Genomic DNA, 27,959 nt, shown 5'->3' with positions numbered 1-27,959 from the left:
AGGAACTCGAGCTGCGTCCACGTTGTCCACGCTCTGAATCACGTGTGTAATCATTCCAACTGAAAGCGTGGCGTAGCTGTTGTGGTGGGGTCACGACGAGGAAGCTATAAAAAGCGCATTGAGTGAAGCTGGCGCTAGCTTCTGTTTGTTCAGGAAGCACTCTGTGTCCGTTTTCGAGGGAGCCGACTGCGCAGATTGCGCTCACATGTCTATGCGAATGCTCAGGGGAATCTTTTTGAGAAGAGTGCCCCAATCCTCAAGGTTCTGGCTAGTTCTAGTTAGTCTGTTAGTTCCTGGGGGACGCAGGTTTATTGCATTTATCTGCAATAAATGGACATTTGGTGCAACTCAGATGAGGATGGGTTCCTTCTTGAGTCTGGTTCCTCTCAAGGTTTTTTCCTTATACCATCTCGGGGAGTTTATCACCGGCTCATTTATCAGGAACAAACTTACACTTATAAAGAACATCTTATTCATTTTTATCACTACATTATCTGTGTAAAGCTGCTTTGAGACAATGTTCATTGTTAAAAGTGCAATACAAATACAAATGAATTGAATTGAATTGAATTTTAAACACTGATTCAGCTGACAAACGAAAACTACCTGTGTGTTCAATGCTCAGAGCACGCACATGAACCTCCAGCTAATCACAATTCTGTATTCACCAAAAGATAAATGTTCATATGCAGCAAGTAAAATGGCCTTTGTGTATCAGTTTCTTTCAGGATCTTCTCATTGAATCTTGAACTAAAGCCTGATGATCAGACTGAACTCGATGTAGACATCATAGTAAGTGCTTTATTTTAAAACACTTTAATTCCTTACACAGTTTAGAGCACATTTAAGACATTTAGGCATTTAATTACTGTATAATTCTGCATCTCCTCTTTTCCATCTATAACATATGAAAAGTATATACATTAATCCCTCCTTTATAACAATGGTTACGTTCCAAACCGCCCGCGATAAACGAAAAACCGTGATAAACGGACACCAACCCAAAAATGCTATTTTATGTATACAGTACTGTACTATATTAACATCCCACTTCTTTTATAATGCATAATTATATTTATATTCATATATTTTTTTATTATTTTAACATAAAACTCCATGAAAACAATTCCCTGTACGTTTTTTGGTCTATCGTGCTATCTGCGAGAGACCGGAAAAATCAGCCAAACTAATTAGTTATGTGGCAAATGCAACTCCGAGATAAACCGGGGGCATGAGACATATATATATATATATATATATATATATATATATATATATATATATATATATATATATATATATATATATTTCGCAAGCAAGAAACACCGCTGCTATATGGTGAAGTGAAGCCAGAAAGTGAAAATTAAGATAAGCAAAGAAGACAAAGTAAAAAAAGTTAAAGTTTAGGGATATGTAGTGTACAGGAGTGATAGTAAAAAAACAAGTCTTCCCTCCACCTCTGCTTATATATATATATATATATATATATATATATATATATATATATATATATATATATATATATATATATATATAAGTATTTAACTATTTAAGTATCGTTTACAGACTGTTGGTGTTTTAAGACAAATTAATTTTTATTTATTTTTTAATTCTTCACAACCTCCCGAAAGAATCCTCAAGGAAACACAGTCGATAGGCAAACAATGCGCCCAAAGAAAGGGTTTGTGATTGGACAATATCAAATCCCTAAACTTGTCAAGTGAGTCCAGGCATTTATACTGTACTTTCAAAACATTGCAAAATAAATATCTGCACATTAAGACATGATTTATCAGTTCTAATGTGAACCACTCTTTCTCTTACTCTTTCTCTTTTGACAGATTTGGTACATGGTCTATAGCAGCACAGTATAAATACAACCCACAAAAGAATTTCACTGCTGAATTTGAAACGAAAGATTACGGTACAAATATCATACTTGGGAACAAACTCCCTACTGTTGATGTGCCCACACACACATGTTTCAAATGTTTTGTTTCACTTTTGTTTGCAGTGCTTCCCAGCTTTGAGGTAGCATTTAAACTGCCCAAGCCTTTTTCTATGTGGAGGATGAGACGTTTGAGGTGGAAATCATTGCCAAGTAAGTTGAACATTGTCAAAGACAAAAAACAATGTATTAAATACTGTGAGTGGCTAAAATAATTGTAGAATGAAACACTAGTGACACTTCAGACCATCAAGACTCCTTTTGATTAATATACTGTATAAAAATTAACACATGGAGCATCTGCAATGTATACAAACACACATAAATATATATATTGCAGTCACGAGAACCGATGTAGGTGAGGAGGGAAGGTCTGGGGTCAGTATTCCAATTCATCCCAAAGGTGTTTAATAGGGTTTATTCCATAGCTCTATAGCAGAAGAACTTCCATACCAGACTTTGTAGAAGCACATATGATTCTCTACTTCCCAGTTTTAAACTTTAGAATTTTAACTGTCTCTTCTTTGCAAAAGAAGTTCAAGTTCATTTAAATTGCTAGGGATCTCCTGTTTACAGTTCTTTTTTATGTCATTCTATACCTTTCAAAGGGATTGAGTTCTGGGTTTTGACTGGGTTATTCCAGCACTTGATTTGAATGTGTGCTTTGGGTCATTGGCTGTATTGCCAAAAGTATTGGGACCCCTGGTCCTAAAAGGTGGTATGTGATTTTTGAGCATTGCATTCCACATTTAGTCCAAATTTGCTCTTAGAATTTCCTCCACTTTTCTGGGAAGATGTTTCACTAGTTCTAGTGTGCTTATGGATATTTGTTTTCATTTGCCACAAGTGTATTATGAAAGGCAGGTACTGATGTAGGTGAGGAGACCTGGGGTGCAGCAATCACATTCATCCCAAAGGTGTTCAGTAGGGATGAGATCAGAACTCTATAGCAGGCCACTAAAGATCATTCTCTCTAAAGCATGTACACCTGATCTTCAAGGAACTCACTTTGTGCACAGGAGTATCGCCATGTTGGAACAGGTTTGGGTTTCCAAGTTCAAGTGAATGCACATCCCATACAATTGAAGCCTCCAGCTTTGTGGTAACAGTTTGGAAAAGGGTTTGGAAAAAACACATATAGAAATATAATGTATGTTCACACACACACACACACACACACACACACACACACACACACACACATATATATACTTATTTTATATAACTAACTTACATTTCCTTAATTCTATTCAATAAATGATCAAACAATTGCTACATTTTCAATTGCTTCCAGAGTAAAAAAAAAAAAAAAAAAGCATGCAGCAGGACACAATGGAGTACTTAAATAAAAAGAACAATTTAAAACCTGTGTGCCAACAAGTAAGTAACAGGGAACAACAAGAATTAAATATACATTTTAAATATATGAAATACATAAATGCCATATATAAATGACATTAGATTGGTTGGTGTTTACATTTTTACAGTTTTCTATCTCTCATTCATCAAATAATCTCAGATTATCGTTAGAATTTCCTGCATTCTCCATTTCTCTTATTTCTTTTATTTTGAAAGAGTTCGCATGTGTCAGGGGACAGCCTGCTACGCCATTTCCCAGCTCCACACACACACGTACTCTGTCCCCATCATACTAAGTATCGGTACCTGCGGCTCGTTATCATCAGCCCTACATAAACCCCTCTCCTGCTTTCACTCACTGTCAGTTCTACTACTTCACGTAGAAGACCCAATTCCTTAGTGTTCAGCATTTCTGTTGTTTTCTTTTTTTGTTGCGCTCTTACTTCAGTAAAAACCCTTTTTCACTACCCTGGAGTTTTTACTTCCGTCACTTCGCAACCGTGACAGAAGAACTGACCTTACTAAACAGAAGGAGTAAGAAAGAACCACGCAGCTTTACCGATGGAACCTGATCCTCAGCCGGGTGCAAACGCGGAGCTTTTGCGAGAGCTCATCGGATCGCTAATCCGGTTCACCGGGCTCCACCTCCGGCACCTCCGCCACCCTCTAACAACCCGATGGCTCTCCCGAACTCCTTCTCCGGGGATGCGGCTGAATGCCGCGGCTTCCTGCTTCAGGTAGAGCTATACTTCGCCATGCAGCCGCACCGCCGTCTCCGACCGCCAAGATCGCCTTTCTGATCTCGCTGCTATCCGGAAGAGCTCGCGGCCCGCTATGGAGCGCAAATAGCGTAGCTCTCGCTTTCTTCGTGGCGTTCACTATGCACGTAACGGAGGTTTTCTTCACGGGAACGGGAGCGCTAAATAACGCGGATGAACTCCTGCATCTCCACCAAGGAACAGACGGCGTGGCGGAATACAGCCTTCGTTTCCGCACTCTAGCGGCCTCCAGTGGTTGGAATGAGAATGCACTGTTAAGTGTATATCGGCAAGGTCTGAATCCGGCGATTCGAATGGCAATGGCCACCCATGTTGATGCGGTGGGACTAGAGACCTTTATGCAACGTTCCATTTTGGTCTCACAACATCTATCTGCCTGTTCCATGCCGGATTCCACGCCTCCCACTGCATCGGCCGCTGCATCAGGGACTACCCCCGAACCCATGCAGTTGGGGTTTCAGCGTCTGTCTAGGAGAGAGAGAGAGAGAGACGCCGAACCACCGGGGCCTGCCCGTACTGCAGTAATCCAGGTCACTCCCTTCCACAGTGCACCGTTCAACCCCAACGTGCTGAGGTGAGCAATATCGCCTTTTCCTCTGGAATTTCTCGGTTAACCACACTTTCTGTAACCCTTCTCGGTCCTAACACCCGCCTTTCCACCTCCGCTCTAGTCGACTCAGGTTCTGCCGGGAACTTCATCTCCCAGGCATGCCTAGACCAGCTCCAGCTACGCCGGGAGCGGGGACACCACGATCTGGCCGTCCAGACTATCCAAGGACGCCCGCTTGGACAAGGCTGGATTAAATACTGCGCTCCCGTCATCACTCTCCAGATCGGCCTGTTCCATCAAGAACGTATACAGTTCCTGGTCCTGGAAAACTCCACAGTGAACATCATCCTGGGGCGTCCATGGCTGATTAAACACTCACCTCGGTGTTCCTGGGGCCCTTGTGACATCCTCGAATGGAGTCCCTGGTGCCACAAACACTGTCTCCATGGTCTTCCCACTCCACTCAACCGAAGGGTGACCATGGCCGCCACGCGGGTCGAAAACTCCCCTACACCCTCTCAGACGGAGATCCCGCCTGAATACTACGAGTTTGAGGATGTGTTCAATGAACAAGCCGCAACCCGACTACCTCCTCACCGACCCTGGGATTGTTCCATCAATCTGACTGCTGGAGCTAAACTCCCAAAGGGCCGAATCTATCCCCTGTCCGTTCCTGAACGCGCATCCATGGAACAATACATCCAGCAGGCCCTCGACCAGGGCTTTATCACCCCGTCCTCCTCTCCCGCTGCCTCGAGCTTCTTCTTCGTAGCAAAGAAGGATGGGGGCCTCCGGCCTTGTATCGACTATCGGGGCCTCAATGCCCTCATCACTCCTCTCCCTTATCCGCTCCCGCTTGTCCCTGCCGCACTAGAGGACCTCCGTGAGGCACGCTACTTCACCAAGCTTGACCTCAGGAGTGCCTACAACCTCGTGCGGATTCGTAAAGGAGACGAGTGGAAGACCGCCTTCATCACTCCCGCTGGTCACTACGAGTACCGGGTCATGCCGTACGGCCTTTCCATCTCGCCGGCTGTGTTCCAGGGCTTTATGAATGAGGTGTTCAGGCCACTCCTACACCGATCCGTAATCGTCTACATCGATGACATTCTAGTCCCGGACACTTCAGGAACATCACAACCACGTGACCCAGGTGTTGGAGCTCCTGCGAAACACCAGCTATACCTGAACCTCCCAAGTGTGAGTTCCACCAAACCAGGGTCCAGTTCCTCGGCTATGTGATCAGCGCCAAGGGAATCCAAATGGACAAGAAGAAAGTGCAGGCGGTGCAGGAATGGCCGCCCCCCCGCTCTGTCAAGGAGTTCCTGGGGTTTGCGAACTTCTACCGGCGCTTCATACGGGGTTTTAGTCAGGTCACAGCCCCGCCACCTCTCTCCTCAGGGCAAACCCAAAGAGCTGCCCTGGACATCCGAGGCAGAAGAGGCATTCCGGGAGCTCCGGGAACGGTTCTGCGCAGCTCCACTACTCAATCACCCGAACCCGAACGCCTTTGTCGTGGAGGTGGACGATCATCCACCGGGTCGGGCCACGCCTCCCAGCACTCCGGGTACCCCGCTCAACTTCACCCCTGTGCCTACTTCTCGAAGAAACTGTCCCCCGCCGAACAGAACTACGATATAGGGAACCGGGAACTCCTCGCCGTTAAACTGGCACTCGAGGAGTGGAGACACTGGCTAGAGGGAGCAAAACATCTGTTCATGGTGATCACGGACCACAAGAACCTGCAGTACCTCAGAGAGGCCAAGAGGCTAAACCCCCGGCAAGCCCGATGGGCCCTGTTCTTCACCCGGTTCAACTACACCCTGACCTACCGTCTGGGGTCCAAGAACAGCAAGGCCGATGGACCATCTACGGTCCGGATGAACCTATTGAACCAGAACCAATCATTCCTCCCGAGTTGTTCGTATGCCCCATCGTGTGGAACCTGGAAGAGGAAATCCGCTCGGCCGCAAGCCAGGAGCCCGCACCCTCCGGGTGCCCGGAAGGCAGGACATTCGTCCCCACAGCCTGCCGTCCCGCATTGTTGAGCTCCATCCATGACACTCCCGGGACCGGCCACCCAGGACGCCAGGGGACCCTACTACTCCTCCAAGCCCGGTTCTGGTGGCCCAACATGCACAGGGATGTGGCACGTTATGTCCAGGGCTGCCCGACCTGTGCCATGTCCAAGGTCCCACGCCACCTACCCGTGGGTAAGCTGGTCCCGCTGATGATCCCGGAACGACCCTGGTCCCACCTAGGCATCGACTTTGTTACGGACCTGCCACGGTCTGAAGGTCACACCTGCGTACTCGTGGCCTGCCGCCTCATACCTCTCCCTGGTCTGCCCACCGCCCTGGAGACTGCCGAAGCTCTCTTCCGGCACGTGTTCCGGAACTTCGGCCCTTCCGGGTTATTCGCCAGGTCAACGAGGTCTCCTACCAACTCAACCTCCCTCCTCGGTACCGAATCCACCCCGTGTTTCACGTGTCCCTTCTGAAACCCTTTCGCGCGCCGACTACACCACCTCCTGAGGTGGGCGGGGATCCTCCGCTGCCGGACATCCTAGGCCAGCCCTCGGTGTACGCAGTGCGCGAGGTGCTCGATTCGCGCCGGAGGGGCCGTGTGCTGGAATACCTGGTCGACTGGGAAGGGTTCGGTCCGGAGGAACGCTCGTGGGTACCCAGGCAGGACATCCTGGACCCGGCTCTCTTGGTGGACTTTCACGCAGCTCATCCGCTCCGTCCGGGCCCCCGGGGTCGGGGTCGCCCCAGGCGCCGTTCCCGGGCGTCGGGTGCCGCCCCTGGGGGGGGGGGTGATGTCAGGGGACAGCCTGCTACGCCATTCCCCAGCTCCACACACACACGTAGTCTGTCCCCATCATACTAAGTATCGGCACCTGCGGCTCGTTATCATCAGCCCTACATAAACCCCTCTCCTGCTTTCTCTCACTGTCAGTTCTACTACTTCACGTAGAAGACCCAATTCCTTAGTGTTTAGCATTTCTGTTGTTGTCTTTTTTTGTTGCGCTCTTACTTCAGTAAAAACCCTTTTTCACTACCCTGGAGTTTTTGCTTCCGTCACTTCGCAACCGTGACAGCATGGCTTTTAGTAAAATGCAACTCCAAACATTCTATCAAATAATACAGTAACAACTGATTTTTATCTTCTAATCAGTCACTTTTATTGATTGCAGGTTCTATGCATTTAACTACTGGTCCAAATTTGAGTGGGACTGGTTAACTCTGAAGAGAGTTACAGCCCCATTATGAAAGGGTGTGCAGACTTATGGACTCAGGGTGTTTTAGATTCTGTTTGTTTGTTTGTTGGTTTGTTTAAATGTTCCTAATGATTAAATATCACTTTTTAAATCTTAATTCATGTTTTTGAATATAAAAAATGTTATTATATCGATCGGTATATTTGAAAAAATATGCAACTTCTTAAGAGAGTTTAGATTTTTATATTTACTGTATAAAATATACTTTTTTGGGCCATATTTATTTGTTTACCTGACCGTGATGTGTGTATGATGTAACCTTTGTGATTTATGTAGATACCTGTTTGGAAAAAATGTGGATGGTGTTGCCTTTGTGGTGTTTGGAGTGAGGAAGGATAAGCTGAAGATCCGTTTGACTGGCTCTTTAAGCAGAGAAATAGTAAGATATACGATGACACTTTTCACTTTATAGCACAAACCTTTACCTGTCATGTGTACAGTGTTACATCCCAGTCTAGGGGTGGGGTGCACAGCTTGATTAAAGGCACGGGTGGTATATATATATATATATATATATATATATATATATATATATATATATATATATATATATATATATATATATAATATAAAAATATATGGATATGTTTGGATGGATGGATGGATGGAAGTGTATTTGGTAAAAGTGTGATGGGGGAATGGAAACACAAACACTGGGGTATCGTAAAATGGAAGGTATATTGAAGTATGTACAATACAGCATTTATTATTTTGGCCTTGGTCCACCCTGAAGTCTGTCCTGGCACAGACTTCAGGGTGGACCAAGGCCAAAATAATAAACAAAAAGCACTTTTAACAAACACTAACTACCTACAAAAAAACCCAAAAGAAAGACAAAACACTTCCCTAACTCTAAGAAGTGTAGGAGAGTCGAGGTTTGGGTGGGCACTTTAAAAGTTGTTACTATGACTGGTAAAGGGAGAGGGGATGTTGATATACTAATGAAGAGGAGAAAGGTAGAGATGTTGTGTGTTCAGGAAACCAAGTGGTAAGGGAGTAAGGCCAGGAACATTGGAGGTGGGTTCAAACTGTTCTATTATGGTGTGGATCAAAAGGGAAATGGTGTAGGGGGATTCTGAAGGAAGAGTACAGTAAGAGTGTAATGAAGGTAAAGAGTGATTCTAATAGGGTGATGAATGTGAAGCTGGAAGTTGAAGGGGTGATGATTAATCTCATCAGTGTTTAGGCTCCACAAGTGGGTTGTGAGATGGAGGAGAAGGAAAATGTGTTGAGAAGATAGAGGGAGTATTTTGAGCAGCTGGTGAATGAGGAAAATGAGAGAGGGAGAAGGTTGGGTGGTCTGGAGATGGTAAAGCAGGAAGTGGATAGGATTGCGTAAGAGGAAGTGAGAGCAGCTATTAAGAGGAAAAGGAGTGGAAAGTCGATTGGACACAGACACATTATTTGCTTTGAGAATGTTAATGGAGAAGTAAAGAGAAGTTCAGAAGGAGCTGCATTGTGTGTTTGTGGATTTAGAGAAAGCGTACAAGTCAGCTGTGTCAGAGAAGTATGTGAGGGTGGTGCAGGACATGTATGGGGACAGTGTGACAGCAGTGAAATGTGCAGTAGGAATGACAGACTGTTTCAAGGTGGAGGTTGGACTGCATCAAGGATCGGCTCTGAGCCCTTTCCTGTTTGCAGAGGTGATGGACAGGTCAACGGACAAGGTCAGACAGGAGTCTCCATGGACTATGATGTTTGCAGATGATATTGTTATTTGTGGTGAGAGTAGGGAGCAGGTGGAGAAGAGCCTGGAGAGGTGGAGGTAGGTGCTGGAGAGAAGGGAATAAAGGCCAGTAGGAGTAAGACATGTGTGTGAATGAGAGGGGGGGCAGTGGAGTGGTGTGGTTGCAGGGAGAAAAGGTGGAGAAGGTGGGGAGTTTAGGTAAATGGGGTCAGTAGTGCAAAGTAATAAAGAGTTTGTCAGAGAAGTGAAAACATATTTGAAAAGTCAGGTCTCCCAATAGTTTTGGCCATGTATTGTAGTTTTTTATTGAGTATAAATTAAATAATACACACTAAAAGCTGCAAGCCTGTTTTAAGAACACATGATATGTTCATTCAGAAAATAATAAAGTGTTTGTATTTGGGTTATAATGCTTACCTGTGGTATTGTATGTTGTATGTAGATCACTAATGGAGTGGGACGTGCAGTACTCACTAAAGCCAAGATTCAGCAGGCGATCCCAAATATTAATGACCTAGAGGGAGGCTCTTTGTTCATATCAGTCAGTGTTTTAACTCAGACTGGTAAGGCTAATATGTGTGTGTGTGTGTGTGTGTGTGTGTGTGTGTTTACTGATATACATTTGCACATTAAATCATTCCATGTGTTTCCTTCCATATAATTTTATCATGAACAATGTTCCAGGAAGTGAAATGGTTGAAGCAGAAAAGGGGGGCATTCAAATTGTGAAATCACCCTACACCATCGAGTTCAAGAAAACACCCAAATACTTCCACCCTGGAATGTCTTTCGATGTTGCGGCAAGGAGATTTTTTTTGTTTGAATATTATTTGGAGCACGTGATAAAATTTTGTGTAAATTACAAAAATAAAATTAGCTTGAATGAAATTTGCTAAATGTCAGTGGATCAGTACCTGAGTGAGTGAAGCGTTCTTTTGAATCTCATTTGTATGTCTGACCCGGATTTAAAAAGGTTTATGTGACCAATCCTGACCAGTCTCCTGCTGAAGACGTGGATGTGGTGATCAAGGTCGATAAGGATCAACGTGAAGTGAAGGGAAGGACTAAAAGTAACGGCATGGCCAAGGTCATAGTGAACACCCAGGGAGGATGGAAAACTGTAGACATCACTGTAAGTCACGTCAGAGATGGTTTATGGACCTGTGTAAAGAATGAATTGTACAGCAATAGGATTGATATGGAAAAACAATATTTAAATAATGTCCTATTTTAACAGTCAAACTGAGTGTTAAGGGATTCAGGCAGGTCACCACTGGGCCAGGTGTAAAATGCACGGCCTGCCATTGAGTGTATCACCCACATCAGGATGAGTTTTTATAGTCTGATTCCTCTCAAGGTTTTTCATCACTGTGATTTGTGCCTCATCCAGTAGGCATCAATGTATTGATGTAAATGTCATACTTTCATTCTTTTTTTCTGTCAAAATGCTTTGTGGGAATTTCCATTTTTAAAAGCACAATACAAATTGAATTGAGTTGAATTGACTTGTTTAGCCAGTGGTTTGGAGCAGATGTGCATTTTTGAAAGCAGTGAAGCACACTGGACATTTCAACTAAAATGGTTGTGCTGTGTAACCAGGCAAGGACCGATGTCCCAGGCATATCAGCTGAAAGACAAGCTCAGAACAAGATGATAGCTGAGGCTTACACTACCAAAGAATACTCCGGGAATTACCTACATATAAGTGCTGATTCTGCAGAACTGCAAATAAACGACGAGACAAAATTCCAGCTGAACTTCAAAAGCAGTGTTCAAGATCAAGACCTCACTTATCTGGTTGGTATCTCTCACATGTTAAATATGATTTTGTGATGCAGTTTTAAGGAATTCTGTTTTACAGTACTACTACTAATAATATAATACTAATACTACTACTAGCACTACTACTAATGATAATAATAATAATAATAATAATAATAATTAACTGAACTTTATCTGAGGTTTCTGTTTGTCAGATTCTTAGTAAAGGACAGATTGTGAAAGCAGAGAGATATAACAGAAAAGGGCAGTCACTGATAAGTCTGTCAGAAAGAATCACCAAGGACTTGGTTCCCTCATTTCGACTGGTGGCTTATTACCACGTTGGAGCTGAAATCGTATCAGACTCGATCTGGGTTGACGTAAAGGACACGTGCATGGGAACGGTAGGCAGTCTGCTTTCTTTCCACTTAACTAGTTGGCTAGCGTGCCATTATTTTCCACCATTTGCTACAAGCTCAGTCATTTTCCCAGACAATTAAAATTAAACACATTTTTGGTTGAACATTGGAGCTTTCATTTACCAAACAAATTTGTTCAGTCCTGTTTTTTTTTTTTTTTTTTTCTTTTCTATGTAAACATAGCTGAAACTGAGTGTAAAGGACAACCCTGATGGCAAGATATTTGAGCCTGGTGATGAATTTAAACTGGTAGTTACTGGAGATCCGAGTGCTAAGGTTGGTCTGGTCGCTGTGGATAAGGGTGTCTTTGTCCTCAACAAGAACAGACTCACGCAGTCCAAGGTGAGTGATACCCTGAGCTGTTAGAGTTTTAAATTCTTTGATCTTCTAAATCATGTATGTTGTAGGTTTATATTTGGTTGACTCAGTCATTCGGTTGCTATTGGGACCTGCTCCAATGTTGTTAAAGAATAGATATTGTACATAATTATAGCACCATTCCTTTCTTTTTCCACTAACAGATCTGGAACCTTATAGAGAAGTATGACACGGGCTGTACAGCAGGCAGTGGGAAAGACAGCATGGGGGTTTTCTATGATGCAGGACTTCTGTTTCAGTCTGATAAAGCAGGAGGCACCAAGGAAAGAACAGGTGAAGCAGATATTTTATTAAAAGAAGAAATGAGTAATTAAACTTGTTTAATGAAACAGTGCATAATAGAACTGTCTAAAATGTTTATAGTAGGTTTATTTTAACAGAAAGAGAAAGAATCTAAAAAAAACATTTATTTCCTTTACTTATTTCACTCAATCACTCAATGGATTTTTTGTGGATTCTTTTTATATTTTGTCTCTCTGTTAAAATAAATCTAGCATAAAAATTCTAGACTGTTCATTTCTTTTGTAAGGGGTTAATTAAAAAAAATCAGCAGAGCATAAAATAATTATTTCCCCCACTGTATATGCACACCTAGTAAAACTCTTCTAAAATATGTATGATAAATAAAAACAACCTATGATACTATATTTTTTATTCTTTTTAATAGATAATCAGTGTCCCACGCCACCAAAGAGAAAACGGAGAGCAAAGACTCTAGCAGAAATCACCCAAACATTGGGTAAAAAGAAGACCTACTTTTATTTACTACTATATTGTATGTGATTGTAGGAATTTTTATGAAAAAAATATATATATATTTTGCAATTTTCACTTAGTTAAACAAGCTAAAACTGTCACTGATATTTGCAGAGTAAATCTGACTGAGTGGATCAAAATAACATTTAGATTTTACTGACTTACTTTATATATGGCTTGTTACATTTACAATTCCTCTGCTCAGAATCACACCCAGAGAGAAAGGAGTTCCATATGAAAACTTTAATTTACACAAGGTTTAGTTCCACATTTGGGAACTTCAAACTGTGTCGAAACGCTTTGGGAACGGCCCTGTGTTGTCCACGATCTGAACCACATATGAAATCTGCCCAATAGGCAAGACGTGACATTATCGGCAGGCGAAGTCACGTAAACCAGGAAGTTACAAAATGGTTACAAAACATTAGCTTCTGCTCATTCAGGTAAGCGCTTTGTGTGTGTTATCTGTGCAGTCATGAGCTTACATGCAGGCAGAATTCTGTCTGTGTGTTCCTGCTTGCCCCGCTTCATTTCGGGGATACACGCAGCCAATGTGTTGTTTGCTTAGCCTAGGAGCATGCTTATTCGGCTCTTGAGGGTATCGGCTATTAGCATTTTAGTCGTGTGGCTATGCGCTCCTGGCTGCTGGCCAAACGCTCCCATTCCCCGGGGAGATGTCAGAGCAGACGCACTGTCGAGACAATGGCCGAGGCCTGGGAATAGGGACTCCACCTCGAGGTAGTGGAGCAGGTATGGCAGAGGTTCTAGAGAGCCCAGGTGGATCTGTTTGCGACCCAGAAGACTTTGCACTGTCCCCTCTGGTTCTCTCTCTCTCTCTCTCTCTCTCTCACACCCAGCCACTCTCTACCGAGGTAGTAGAGACCCTACTCTATTCCAGTGCTCCCTCCACAAGGAGGTCATACGCCTGTACACATCATGGTGTGAGCACCATGACTTAGACCCCGTTAACTGCCGATTGGTTTAGTTCTGGAGTTCTTACAGGAACAGTTTGCCTCAGGGTTAACCCCTTTAACCCTGAAGGTTTATGTGTCCTCCATCGCATCACTTCAGGACATTTGGTTTGCTGCGGGCTGGTCCACCCAGCTGAACTTTGTTGGGTTTTATGGCCTCGACCTAAGAGCCACTTCAGGCTCCTCTGTCCTGTGTGCAGGTGCCGAGGCCCTCACATATTTGGCAGGGTTTGGACACTTGTTCCCAACTTCGCAGCTCGAAGTTCCCAAATGGGAACGTCTCTAGGTTACGTATGTAACCCTAGTTCCCAGAGGGATTGAGATGCTGCGTCTTTATGCCACACTCCCTGCATCCATGCGGCGCTTACGTTCTCTGTTTGCAGAAGCTAATGTCGCTGCCACTGCACAGCCATTTTGTAGCTTTATGTGATGTCGCCTGCAGATGACCTCACGTCTTGCCTATTGGCCAGATTTCACATATGGTTCAGAGCGTGGACAATGCAGGGGCGTTCCCAAATTGGCATAATAATAATTTTACTATTATTATTGTATTATAGTTTAGTTTATTTTTACGTTTATTTAAGCTGACTCTAAAGTGAAGGGAAACAGATCTACACTTACAAATAAAAGCAAATAAGCAAATGATTACAATACTTTAAGCTATTGAATCTGACTTGCTTTATTTCTTGATAAGCCAATGTTTGCGACTTTGATCTCTCTAAAGCATGATTTTCAAATCCACATTTGTCCAGATGATGATGATGATTTCATAAGCTCTGATGAAATTGTCACCCGGACGCAGTTCCCCGAGAGCTGGCTGTGGGAGTATATAAACCTGCCAGCCTGCTCAGGAAACCAATGGTAAATGAAACTATCCAAGATTTATTAAGTGTAGCATTCTGGAGCTTAATGGAAGCACGTATCTAATGCTGCTATTTGGCTTTTTTATTGTAGTACCACAACAAGCATCACCATGGAAACACTCTTTCCAGAAGACTCTATTACAACATGGCAACTTCTAGCCATCAGTCTGTCTAAGACACACGGTCAGTGCTGCATCTTCTTCTCACGTTGAAAATCTCTTGATGTGATACGATGTCTAAAAATCTGAACTCATCAAATGTAATAACTCACATATTACTGAACATTCACACGCTCTTATTTATCTATCTCTGTAGGTATCTGTGTGGCTGATCCCTTTGAAATAACAGTAGCAAAGGAATTCTTTGTGGATCTTAAGTTACCTTACTCAGCAGTACACAATGAACAAGTTGAAATCAAAGCGATTCTGTATAACTTCTCCAAGAGGCGACAGATGGTAGTTTTATTCATCTGCATTTACAAATGTGTAGTACACTACAAAAAAAACAACAACACTGTGATGTCATGTGGTTTCTATAGTTTCCTCGTATCTCACAACATGTCTGGTAGAATGACTGACTATGCTAAATGTCCTGTGTGTCCTTTGATGGATTAGCATCATTTCCTCTGTCTATTTCTGCTTCATGCCTGGTCCTTCATGAACAGGTTCTGAGGACGTACTGTATGACTTCTTGTGCCCAACAGGTGCGTGTGGAATTCTTTGAGACGGATCATATTTGCAGCACAGCCAGCAAAAAGAAGAAATACCGTACCATAGTTAATGTAGACCCCAATTCCAGCAGATCTGTCCCATTTGTGATTATTCCTATGAAAATTGGGGAACACCATATAGAGGTGCAGGCTGCAAGTTCATCATATCATGATGGAGTAAGGAGAACCCTGAAGGTGGTGGTGAGTATCAACCATGTTTATATCAGTGATCATTACAGACAACCCAGATAATCCAGACAAGAAATAAAAGAATTTGTAGCCAGAGAAGACACAAAGAAGTGTGAATTTTGTAATACAATATGATGAAACATATACATTGAATGCCACAAGACAATGTGCAGTCGAATGCCATGCTTAGATTCAGCATGTCTAACACTGTTGCTTTGTTTGTTTGTTTTTCTTGCTCAGCCCGAGGGCGTGTTAACTGAACAGTTAGAAGCAAATATGGAACTAAATCCCTCTCAAGCACCTGGTGAGATTTTCTATATACACTATATAACTTACAGCAAATACCTCATGTCTGCTTTCTTCACTTATTAACATTTATTCTAAACTTTTTATCCTGCATGTTTCCATTTCTCTCTATTTCTCTTCCTTGTTTTTTGTTTGTTTCTTGTGGTAAAAGGTGGAGTTCAAGTTGTGCAGCTGAGTAGTGAGGTTCCAAGTGGGCAGGTTCCAAACACCGATGCACATACTTACATCACTGTGGTCGGTAAGAAGAAAATTAAACACATCAATATAGACCAATATATGTTTTTTATTTTTATTATTTTCTTTTTTGTGTGATAATAGAACTAACATTCTAACATTCTAACATTCTAAGCTTCCAGTAATGAGCCAGACTCTGCAGCACCAACATTAAAGATCTAAGAAGTTGTTACATGAGTGTCTGAGCTAGTTTTATTTGTATTTGCCTGCATAAAGAGTTTAAACAAACCTAAAAAAAAAAAAACAACTGATGAATAATCATAGAATCATACTCATAGATTTTAAGGGTAATCACAAAAATAAATCCAGCCAATTATTATTTACATTTTTGCCATTTGTTAGATGCCGGTATCCAAAGTGCTATCCACAAAATGTATCTAATTTTTTAGCCATGACAACTCTCAGGGAAAAGGCAGCAATAATTTATTTACAGTAAATTACAGTACAGATTGGTTTGTTGTTGCATAATTTGATCTGTTATGGTCTTGATGATGCTGCTGCAGCTGAACAAGTGCAAAATTCAGGGCATCAACAAATATGCAAAAGTTGCCGTATGAATCATAGTCACTGTAGGAGAGCGATTGGTTCAGCAGGTGGGGAAGAACAGCGGGGTGGCAGTTTGACAGAATCAGGTTCTTGCACGCACACACACACACAAGCCTCTCTGTCGATCTCTCAAGGTGCCCTTCTGTCACTTCTTGCTCAATACAACAGAGAACACTGATAAATTCCCAACAGGTGTGTGATGCTTACCGCTTCTTACTACTAGCCTGGCCCTCCATAAACAATCCAGAGCTCAGCCATGCCCCTGCTGCCACGTAACCCCACCATCTGACTTAACCTGGGGAGCCATTTAACCCGCATCTTTCTGCAAGACAACGGAGAAGAGAGAAGTCAGGAAAATGTAAAAGCAGCCCACAACAGAGTGCAGCTTTCTAACAAGAAAAATCCTGCTGACACGACCCTTTTAACTGAGGTCAGTCAGCGGGTTGGTGATGTTAGAAAAAATAGGACACACCTCCGATAATAGCCAGCGAGCCCCAGGAACCGCCTCACCTCCTTACCTCCTTTTTGGTCTTGGGTCACATGTAGCCTGCAATCATGGCCATCTTATCAATTTGTTTATGCACCTTCCCATGACCCAAGTGAAAACCCAGATACCGTACTTCCACCCACCCAATTGCACACTTCTCTGGGTTTGTTTTGAGTCCTACCCACCTCAAGGTTCCCTGGACCACTCTGAATTGTTGCGAATGCCGCTGCCAGTCATTACTATAGATGATTATATCATCCAAGCAGAAAGCAACATATCCATTATGGGGTCAGAGAATTCAATCTATGAGGCATTGAAACGTTGCTAGGGCCCCGAGCAAGCCAAACAGAAGTGTGATGTATTGGTATAAATCAAACGGAGTGGAAAAAGCAGTTTTTAATGAGATATTGGAGCCAAGGGGATCTGCAAATATCTCTTTGTTAAATCCAATATTGAATAAAAACGTGATGCACCTAGATGATCAAGCAACTCATTGATGCAAGGCATTGGATATGTGTCAAATTTTGACAGAGTGTTGACTTTTCTGGAAGTAAACACATAACTGGCCAACCCATCACTCTTGGACGAGACTCCTCGATTACCCCCATGTCAAGCATAACCTTGAGTTCATCTCGAACCACATTTTTCTTTGTGTTCAGGTAGTCGGTATGGCCGACTGCGCACAACTATAAATGGAGGCATCTCAATATGGTGCTTTATGTGGTTTGTTCATCCAGGTAGGGGAAAAACACATCCGCAAACTCTTTTTGCAACCTCCCCACCTAAGCTTGACGGCAAGAGGCGGTCTCCAAAGGGGGTCAGGGTGATTTCTGATGCTGATTTGGCCTTAACTCCGGACCCAGCTCCTCCCTCTCGGGAACCACCATCGCTTGAAACACAGGCACTGCCTCCCTCCATGGATTCACAATGTTGAGGTGGTACACCTGGAGTACATTGCCTCTATCTATGCATCTAACATAGTCATAGTCGACATCTCCAACTCGCCGTGTAACCTCAAAGGGTCCTTGCCACTCATGAGTAGTTTAGAGCTTGACGTGGGTAGCAATATGAGGACGTGATCTCACAGTAAAAAGTCCCGTAGCTGCGCAGGACTTATAATAATTCAAAACGGGAAAACCCCTTGGAGGCTTGCGGGTCCTTTTAAACTGCAAATAATAGGGGTTCAAGGATCTCTTTAAGGACTCTGACACGGGAGATAGCACAGAAGAGTGCCTTCACAACTTTATATGCTGAAATGATGCAGAGAGGTGATGCTTCCAGGTATCGCATTGCGTAGTCCACCAAAACTAACACAAATTGATGCCCTTGTGCAGTCTACTCTAATGGCCTGACATGGTCCATTCCAATTCTCTCAAACGAGACAGGGTTCACCAGTTGACATTTGTCGCATGCCTCACAGCATCTACATACATTGCCGTGAATGCTTGGCCAATAAAACTGGGCCACTAGGCGGTCCAAGGTTTTCTTATGTCCAAGGTGTCTGGCCATAGCTTATCTTTAATATCTGCAAAGTATGGGTAGAAAAGCATAATGTCTGGCTGGATTCGCTGACCATCGCTTACTCTCACTTTGTTGAATTCATGCCAGAGTGTTTCATCTTCTGTCTCCTCCAGTGGGAATTCATAGAGAAGAAATTCCCAGAGAGAAGTGTGGGCAGAGCCCACCTCTCTTCCCTTGTCAGTCAGACGCTGAGCTGATATCGGCAAGTGGTCTTCAGCTAGCTGGACCGCCTTATGTACCGACTCCGAATGTACAATGTTTTCAGACAACCTGGATATGGAATTGAGCAGCATTTTAAAGATTTTATTCGGCTAACTAAAGAAGGTTACTACAGGAAAAGGCTCTTATTGTTTTCAGTCATTCTAGAAAATGGAGATGCTGCTGACCTCTAACGACTTGTTGTGAATTGGTGTTTAGGACAGTAGTACTGGAGGTTTGGTTGATATTTCAGACAACTTGAATAAACTCTTTAAAACAAAATGTAAAAGTCTGTAATCAGCATTCTTATGTAAAGGTCTTTCTAGGCGGGATTTATCAGGGCCAGATGAAGACAGAGAATATATTCATACTGGTTGGCTCCATGTGCTGGTTAGAATAGAGGGCTAAAACTAAATAAGGGTTACCTGCTTGTTCATCCTAATAAACATCTTACTATTCATATATTTATCCCTAGGTCAGAAGGTTAGTCAGGCGATCAAGCAGGCTATCAGTGGAGACTTCATGGGGCACCTGATTGTACAGCCCACTGGCTCTGGAGAACAAAACATGATCTATATGACTCTGCCCCTTATTGCCACACACTACTTAGATACCACCGAGCAGTGGGAAGGAGTTGGCTTGGGTCGGCGTAATGAGGCTATCCAACACATCACAACAGGTGAGAAAACTCTCTTCAAAAACTATAAAGCAAATTTCAATGGTTTAGTCAGGACACAAGTCTTAAATTATTTTATGACAGTTATAGGCTATTTTGCTCTGATCTGTCATATTCACGAGAGAGCCAGTGAAGTAAAGTATAGATTCTAGCATTATATAATAATGCAACACTAATAACACACCCCCACAAAAACATTTCTCAATGTTTTTTCCCTCTGATTTTAATGCTGCTCATTTGCTATTCATATAGAATGGAGGTTCAATTTCTTATATACAAAAGCATGGCATGAATATGGTGAGGGAGGAATATGTGTACAGTGCGATATGTGCAGAGTCAGCGTTTTTTTTTTGTTTGTTTGTTTTTTTACATAATCAATAACAGTTTCAGGGAACCAACCCCGGCCATTAGGGTTGCACAAGCCAGTGCACTCTTAGTGCTGGTCCCAAGCCCAGGTTAATGGGGAGGGTTGCGTTGGGAAGGGCATCCAGCGTAAAACATGTGCCAAATCAAACATGGGGATCATGAATACGGATGATCCGCTGTGGCGACCCCTAATGGGAGAAGCCGGAATAAAGTTTAATAACAGCTTCACTGAAAAGCTGGACATTGTGAATGAAGATCAGCCAAATTACTTCAGACAGTTGTTTAGCTTTTTCAAGAACCATTTATACTTTTGAGGTTTTTTTCTTCCCTGTAGAATTTGCACAAAAACACACAATTTGCTTTCATTTCAAATCCTCAGAAAAATCGTAACACAAGAAAAAGAAAAGAAAAAAATGCACAGAAAAGCCAGAGTTGTTTTATGAGATTTATACTGATGCTTCTGCTAGAGATGATGTATGTGGGCAGTGCAGCTGTGGCTACAGTGAAAGCAACTTTCTGCTTTAGTAAGGTATTCATTCTCAGTGCATGAGATACCTGTCTGTGATGCAGATAAGGATTAGGTAGTGAAGGCCATGGAAAAAAATGCACAGTCTGCTACTGTTAATCACAATGTGGCTTCATTCTTGTACCAGGATTTATGTCCTCAAAAGTCTTTTTTATCTGCACTGAAAAAATAGACTCCAAAAATAATCCTTCTTTCTCTCCCTCTCTTAGGATACACACGAGAACTTACATACCGTAAACCTGATGGTTCTTATGCAGCATGGCTAAGCAGACCTAGCAGCACATGGTAAAAGAGAGCGATACAATTTTGTTTAATGGCTGAATGTTGAACAACATTTGATCGCAGGTCATATCCTGACTGCTTGTTTTCTCTGTGGTAAAGGTTGACAGCATATGTGGCCAAAGTCTTTGCTATGGCCAGTGACCTTATACACATAGAAGAAAATGTGATTTGCAGCGCCATCAAGTGGTTGACTCTGAATGTACAGATGCCAGATGGCACATTTATAGAAAAAGCTCCAGTGGTCCATTCAGAAATGGTTGTAAGTTGGGCTGAAATTTGTTTTCCGTATAAAATGTACAAGAAACAAATCCACTGTTTCTGTGAAATCTTGTGTGATTGCAGGGTGATGTGCAAGGCAAGGATTCCAGTGCATCTCTGACAGCATTTGTCTTGATTGCTCTGCAAGAATCAAACCATCTCTGTGCCGAATCAGTTGGAGTAAATAATTTTCCACTTATATACAGTAACAGCTCAAAATGATCAAATGTGTAGGCTTTTGTATAATATTTTGCTTTCTCTTTTAATTTAGCATCTTTTAGAGTCTTCCAACAAGGCCCTAGATTATCTGGAAAGCAGGCTCCCCTCCTTGACCAATCCATATGCAATTGCGATGACTTCTTATGCCTTGGCAAATGCTGGCAAGTTCAACAAAGATCGCCTGCTGCAGGCTTCCTCTGAAGGTCAGGAACTTGTGAATTCGTAGGAAATCAACCCGTTAAAGAGCACATTTTAATTTCTTTCTATTTCTTGTGCACAGGCGGTTCTTACTGGGAGGTTCCTGGAGGACAGTTCTTCTCTGTGGAAGCGACAGCATATGCCTTGCTGGCTCTGGTGAAAGCAAAGGAATTTGATGCAGCAGGAAAAGTTGTTAGATGGCTCAATAGGCAGAGTATCCATTATGGAGGTCATGGCACCACTCAGGTTGGTTGACCAGCCACTTTTTAATAAATATGCTGTTGTTTATTTAGAATTGATACCGATTTTGCAAAACTCTGTGTTTTGACTGAATCAATAACATTTCATTCATGTCACAGTTGATGTGGAATTAAAATAACAGTGTAATCAATCAATTGAATTGATCTGAGGTTGTATAAAATCCTCTCTGCTTTTACCTGTCAACTAGGCCACCATCATGGTGTTCCAAGCAGTGGCTGAGTACTATAAGCAAGTAGGCCATCAAGAGAAGGTAGACTTGATGGTGGAAGTGAGTGGAGTACATCGTCCCATCAAATGGAATTTAAACAACAGAAATTCACATCTTACACGTTCATACGAGGTTATTCAGAATTCATTCAGAATTTCTGTTAATTATGCCCTTGATTTAATGATATTAATGATTAATAAATAATAATAATATTAATGATATTAAAGACAATTGTACAGTAGAATTTTTAAGAATAACTTTTTTTTTAATATTTTCCAGCTTGCTTGCTACTACTAATGTTTCGTTAACAATTTATCAACACAAAACTGTTTTCCTGATATGATTAAGCTTGGTTAACTAGAGTTTAACAGGGTTGTGTAGACTTTAAGATTGTTGTTGTCCTTTATCAAGGTCAAATGTAGACCTAAAAGAAGATTTGTGTGCCTGGATTTTTACAGGTTCAGCTCAAGCAAAAGTTTAAGGTTACTGCTACAGGAACCGGTGCTGCAGTTCTCAGAGTGAGTGCTCATGGATACTACAAAATCTTTTGCTTTTAATACTACTACTAATATTAATAATAATAATAATAATAATAATAATAATAATAATATATATATATATATATATATATATATATATATATATATATATATATATATATATATATATATATATATATATATTTATATATATATATATACAGTGGAACCTCGGTTCCGAATTTTCGCGACCTTTGATACGCCTTCCAACCCAGTAAAAACCCAAAGAACACTATACTAAATCGATTTAAATGAGTAAATAACACTAACTTTCTCCATAACACTTAATTATTAGACTATTTTAATGAGATAAACCTTGATTAGAAATGTTAAAACTAGCGTTTTGAGCAGTTCGTGGTTGCTCACGAGCCGATCTGAATGAGAGTCGCCGGTCAGAATGAAAGTCGCGAGCATGCGAGGCCGCGAGCGTGAGGCCGTGAGCGCTGAGGTTCCACTGTATATATATATATATATATATATATATATATTTATATATATATATATATATTTATATATATATATTATTTTTTGTTTATAGGTAATGACAATGTATTATGATAAATCCATGAAAACGAAGAATGAATGTAAAAAGTACAGTCTTTCTGTTGAAATGAAGAGAAATGCAAAGGGTAAGATTTACCTTGTTTTTTTTAAATCCCAGTGTTCAACTTTATCTTTATATTTTATAAAATATCCCAGCAATAATTTGTCTGCTCTGATATTTCTCTCTTAGTATCGTACACAGATGCAGAAGAAAGTTACGAGCTCACCATCGAAGTCCTGTAAGTACACGCCAAAATAAAGAGCATGTCTCTCTCTCTCTCTCTCTCTCTCTCTCTCTCTCTCTATATATATATATATATATATATATATATATATATATATATATATATATATATATATATATATTAGAAACTATAAACTAAACCCAAACTGAAAAAAAAGATTAATAGTAACTGAAACATGAAAACTAAATGAAAATCATCAAATCAAACTTTAGCAAAACTGAAAGTATAAACCGCCTCCTCCTAAACTCTCTCTCAGCCGCTCCCGGCGCTAATCGCCGACACCTGTTCCACATTGCCTGGCCCCTTTATAAGTTCCCGTTCCGACCTCACCTGCTGTCGGATCTAGTTACCATAGTGACCTCCCAGATTCCTGACCGGCAGCATTCCCCGCTGGTTCATGCTCCTTGCTCCATGTTTTAGGGTTATACCTGCTTTACGGTTAATACCCCCTTTACGGTTTATACCCCCTTTACGGTTTATACCCGCTTTACGGATTATACCCGCTTTACCGTTTATACCCGATTTAGGGATTAAACCCACTACACGGATTAAACCTGCACTCTGGATCATATCCGCGTTACAGTCGGTACTTCTCACAGAATTGGGTTTATGTTCTGAACTGAAATAAAGACATCATTGAGGTACTCCCGCTTCCTACGCTTGGTCACTGCCGTGACAACAATAATAAAAGGCAGAAATTTTTATAAAACTGTAATAAGCCCGAAACGCAGAACTACATATTCCGTTTTTTTATTAACTTAAAAATAATAATAAAAATAATTCTGCCACACCTTTTCAGTTATAAAGACCCGAACAGAGATGCCACTATGACTATTTTGGACATCGGCTTGCTGACCGGGTTTGTGGTGGATAAAAGTGATCGGACAGACGTAAGCAAAATCCAGTAGATACCTACAAACAGTTCTGTACAATGAGCTTTAATTATATTTGACAGAAGACCATGTCTGATTACTGTTCAATACTGATCATCTCAGCTGAGCAGTGGGAATGATAAATACATCCAGATGACCACAGAACTTTCTGAACGTGGCTCCCTCATTATTTATTTAGATAAGGTATTCTTAATATGGTTTATTACCATGGTTAAAGTGTGGAAATGCAGTCTAGCTGTTGAGGCAGATTTTTTTTTCTCTTCTCAGGTATCACACACTGTTCCGGAAATAATTGCTTTCAGCGTGCACAAGATAAACAAAGTAGATATGCTTCAACCCGCAGCTGTCAGTGTGTATGAGCACAACTCTCCAGGTAAAGAGTGTGTTCACGTCAGAGCAGCAAGATAAAAAAAAAAATGTGATATGCAATTACACGTGGGTTTTTTTGTACTGATAGTCATCGTTAGATAAAAAAAAAAAATTGTATGTCAAAATATTGTAACTCGAGGAGTACCTGAATATTGGGAAATATTTTTATATGTCGAGACCCTAAAAATATCGATTAAACAAACTACAAAACTGAAAGGATCCTGTATTTACATAAATGAAATTAAATGATGTGGCACAGTTCATTTTTAATCTGCAATGTAAACACAGATATATTTAAACACAAACTAATTACTGGGTAGATCAAAAACAGCTTAGAACAATGAGGCATATCAGGGAAATTACACCCCCAAAAGTCCTCCTCCTTGAGTTTCTAGAACAAGGTTCCCTTCTCAGCAGTCTGTCTCCTGTGGGCCAAATGTCCATTAGACTCTGTTTTTGGAGGGAGAAATTGTTTTTTTGTTTTTTGTTTTCAAGCACAAAAACAATCTCTTATTGGCGTCATGTTTGGGGCATGTAGTGGGTAGCTGCCATGTCAGCTACTTCTGTTAGCTCAGCAGCTGAGTTTACCAGATAGACCTCAGGGTGGAGCTTGGTATAGATGGTGTCCTACTTGGCTTCAGGGGTTTGCCATTTTGACTTACAGCAGCAGCTCCTACTGGGTACTACCCTTCCTAATAATAATCTTGCACTACATTTTTGCAAATCTATTATATTTTATTGACAAATATGTTTTGATGGAGCCCGCAACCAAACTAAAATGATCTCTGGTAAAATTAGTTAACTAATGACATTTTGGGTTACAGTGAAACCAGTTGGTCGTGATAATTGAGAAGCAGCTTGAGTGCAGGGAATGATTTTGCTTGTATATTGAGATCTTTTGCTTAGAGTTTGTAGCATCTGTTTTCTTCTCAAGAGCGTCAACAAGAATTTAGGATTTATGGCACGGTTATTCCCCTACATACCCCAAAAAACAGTCGCATGCCCAGTCTATGCTCTGAGACCTGAACCACACTAAAACTTTTAAAACCCTTCGGACATGCTTTTGTGTGATACGTTGATCATTTTGATATGACGTACACATGATTTCTTATGTCATTCATAGGGGAACGCTGTGTGAAGTTCTACCATCCAACAAAGAAAGAAGGAGCCCTGCACAAATTGTGCAGTAATCAGGGGGGTCTGTGTGAGTGTGCTGAAGGTACAAGCATTCATACAGAAATATAAAAACTAATATACAACTAAACATAAAAATGAGGAATTGTATATATAAACCTCCTCTTTGATCTTCCTCTTTTCCTCTTTCCTGGCAGCTCCTACTGATATACCCCATGTCCCACCTCTGCACATGTCCAAACCATCTCAATCTCACCTCCCTCACCTTGTCTCCAAAACTTCTTACATGTGCTGTCCCTCTAATAAACTCATTGCTAATATTGTCCATCGTCGTCACTCTCAACGAAAACCTCAACATCTTCAGCTCTGCTAACTCCAGCTCTGCCTCCTGTCTTTTACTCAATGCCACTGTCTCTAAGCCATACAACATCTCAGGTCTCACCACAGTCCTATAAACTTTCCCTTTCACTCTCACAGATACTCTTCTATCACAAATCACTCCTGTCACTCTTCTCCACACACTCCACCTCCATTCTTCACACTGCACACTTCCCTGCTCTCATACATGTCCTGCACCACCCTCACATACTTCTCAGCCACATGTGACTTCCTCATACAATACCACAACTCCTCTCTCAGCACCCTGTCATACGCTTCCTCTAATCCACAAACACACAATGCAACTCCTTCTGACCTTCTGACCCACTTCATCAACATTCTCAACGCAAATATTGCGTACCATAAAAGACTAAGTGTTTCCAAACTTTTGATTGGTAGTGTAAGTAAATATTTTTTATTATTTGTGTTATATTCCCTGATACAGAAAACTGCAGTATCCAGAAAAACAGTATATTAAAGACAGCGAGCGAGAGCTGAAGGCCTGTGACTCTGACTTCAGTTATGGTAAAATGCTGATATAATTGCACATATTGTCTCAGTCCTCCCTCACTGTATTCATGCCACACTGTCATGTATAAGAATAAAACAATACTGTTATAATGATAGTAATTATAATTTTATTTGCAGTTTACAAAGTCAAAGTAGTGGAAATGAATCTGAACCCAAACACAGATTTCTATATAATGGAGATTGAACAGATCCTGAGAGAAGGTAGGTCTTACTGTTCTTCTGTATGATAGTAGAATAGATCAGTAGGCTGCCATGATTTGAACAGATTTGAGATACTGGCTTCATGATATTTATTAAATTCAAATATCCTAAACAAAACTTAAAGACAAATATTATAGAAAAGAGAAAAGAAAAACTCATGTTTGTAAAAAACTTATTAAAGTCTTGCAAGTTAATGAATGAACCTTATGTCGAATTAAATAAAGAATTAATAAATCAACTCAATAATTCTGACTTTTTTTATACTGTGTGAATGAACTGTCTCATTTTTGGGGGTTTGTTTCTACAGGGATCGACCGGGTTGAACCTGGAAACCAGAGGACCTTTATGGGTCATGCTGATTGCAGAAGTGCTTTTAATTTCGTGAAAGGCAAGAGCTACCTCCTCATGGGCCAACGTTCTAACCTACTGAAGGAAGACAGCAGGTAGGTTCATTATTACGAATCTCTGTGTGGTTTTCAGATGCTGATGATAATAAAGTGATATGTGCTTGGGAATTTTAATTCATTTGTGTTGTTGTGGTCAGGCTGCTGTATATCCTGGGAGAGAAGACGTGGATTGAATACTGGCCCACGAGTGTTGAAGGGCAAACTGATGAATACAAAGAGACTCACCAGGGCATCACTGCACTAGTTAATGCTCTTTTAATCATTGGATGTGTTAAAACATGAATGAAAATAAATGATTTGGGGATTTAGGTATTGTATAGATGGATGAATGGATTGATAGAATAATGAATAGATGTATAGATGAGTGATTGAAGGAGTATTGCAGTTTTCTCAGTTGCAGTATTATTCTATTGTCAGCTGCTTTGGAACGTTTCTCAGATCAGAAATAAAATTCTAAAAAAATACATGAGGTACATTATGAAAGCAGTTTATTGTTGCTTTGAACAAATTGCAAATGCTTTGGTGTTAGTTCATTAATTGTGTACAAGTGTCTGCTGTTTCCTGCATCATGACTTGTTTATGTTCATGTTGATCAAAATATATATACAGTAAAACCCCGTTGTATGAGCATAATTCATTCTTGAAAATTGCTCGTAGGTCCATTCACCCATACATTCGAACTGATTTTCCCCATAAGAATGAATGTAAAAGTGATTTAATCCGTTCCGAAACCTCATTCGATCGCCTATTGCTGCACTTAAAAAGTATTTTTAGCCTATTTTAA

The 27,959-nt window shown here is 41.3% G+C and overlaps 1 protein-coding gene across 1 annotated transcript in view; it reads left to right on the top strand.

Moving 5' to 3' along the window:
• The window catches only part of LOC124378335 (complement C3-like), a 68,397-nt gene extending 40,758 nt beyond the window's left edge, over positions 1–27,639 (top strand). Inside the window, 39 exon segments of the mRNA XM_046837931.1 lie at positions 719–792; positions 1,632–1,720; positions 1,842–1,924; positions 2,015–2,041; positions 2,044–2,101; positions 8,193–8,295; positions 10,046–10,166; positions 10,288–10,403; positions 10,577–10,735; positions 11,203–11,400; positions 11,580–11,768; positions 11,967–12,125; positions 12,305–12,434; positions 12,829–12,900; positions 14,641–14,749; positions 14,843–14,934; positions 15,067–15,206; positions 15,455–15,661; positions 15,890–15,953; positions 16,107–16,193; positions 19,417–19,620; positions 20,719–20,794; positions 20,891–21,050; positions 21,134–21,229; positions 21,321–21,471; positions 21,549–21,712; positions 21,915–22,067; positions 22,394–22,453; positions 23,013–23,103; positions 23,208–23,256; positions 24,062–24,152; positions 24,258–24,338; positions 24,423–24,528; positions 25,648–25,743; positions 26,482–26,502; positions 26,505–26,561; positions 26,685–26,768; positions 27,076–27,211; positions 27,313–27,639. Coding sequence (XP_046693887.1) covers positions 719–792; positions 1,632–1,720; positions 1,842–1,924; positions 2,015–2,041; positions 2,044–2,101; positions 8,193–8,295; positions 10,046–10,166; positions 10,288–10,403; positions 10,577–10,735; positions 11,203–11,400; positions 11,580–11,768; positions 11,967–12,125; positions 12,305–12,434; positions 12,829–12,900; positions 14,641–14,749; positions 14,843–14,934; positions 15,067–15,206; positions 15,455–15,661; positions 15,890–15,953; positions 16,107–16,193; positions 19,417–19,620; positions 20,719–20,794; positions 20,891–21,050; positions 21,134–21,229; positions 21,321–21,471; positions 21,549–21,712; positions 21,915–22,067; positions 22,394–22,453; positions 23,013–23,103; positions 23,208–23,256; positions 24,062–24,152; positions 24,258–24,338; positions 24,423–24,528; positions 25,648–25,743; positions 26,482–26,502; positions 26,505–26,561; positions 26,685–26,768; positions 27,076–27,211; positions 27,313–27,457 — 4,298 coding nt within the window. The 3' untranslated portion in view covers positions 27,458–27,639.
• The last annotated feature ends 320 nt before the right edge of the window (positions 27,640–27,959 follow it).

The sequence above is a fragment of the Silurus meridionalis genome, chromosome 24 (assembly GCF_014805685.1).
Source record: "Silurus meridionalis isolate SWU-2019-XX chromosome 24, ASM1480568v1, whole genome shotgun sequence".
NCBI classification, from domain to species: domain Eukaryota; kingdom Metazoa; phylum Chordata; class Actinopteri; order Siluriformes; family Siluridae; genus Silurus; species Silurus meridionalis.
This window is presented reverse-complemented; position numbering and strand designations above follow the sequence as displayed.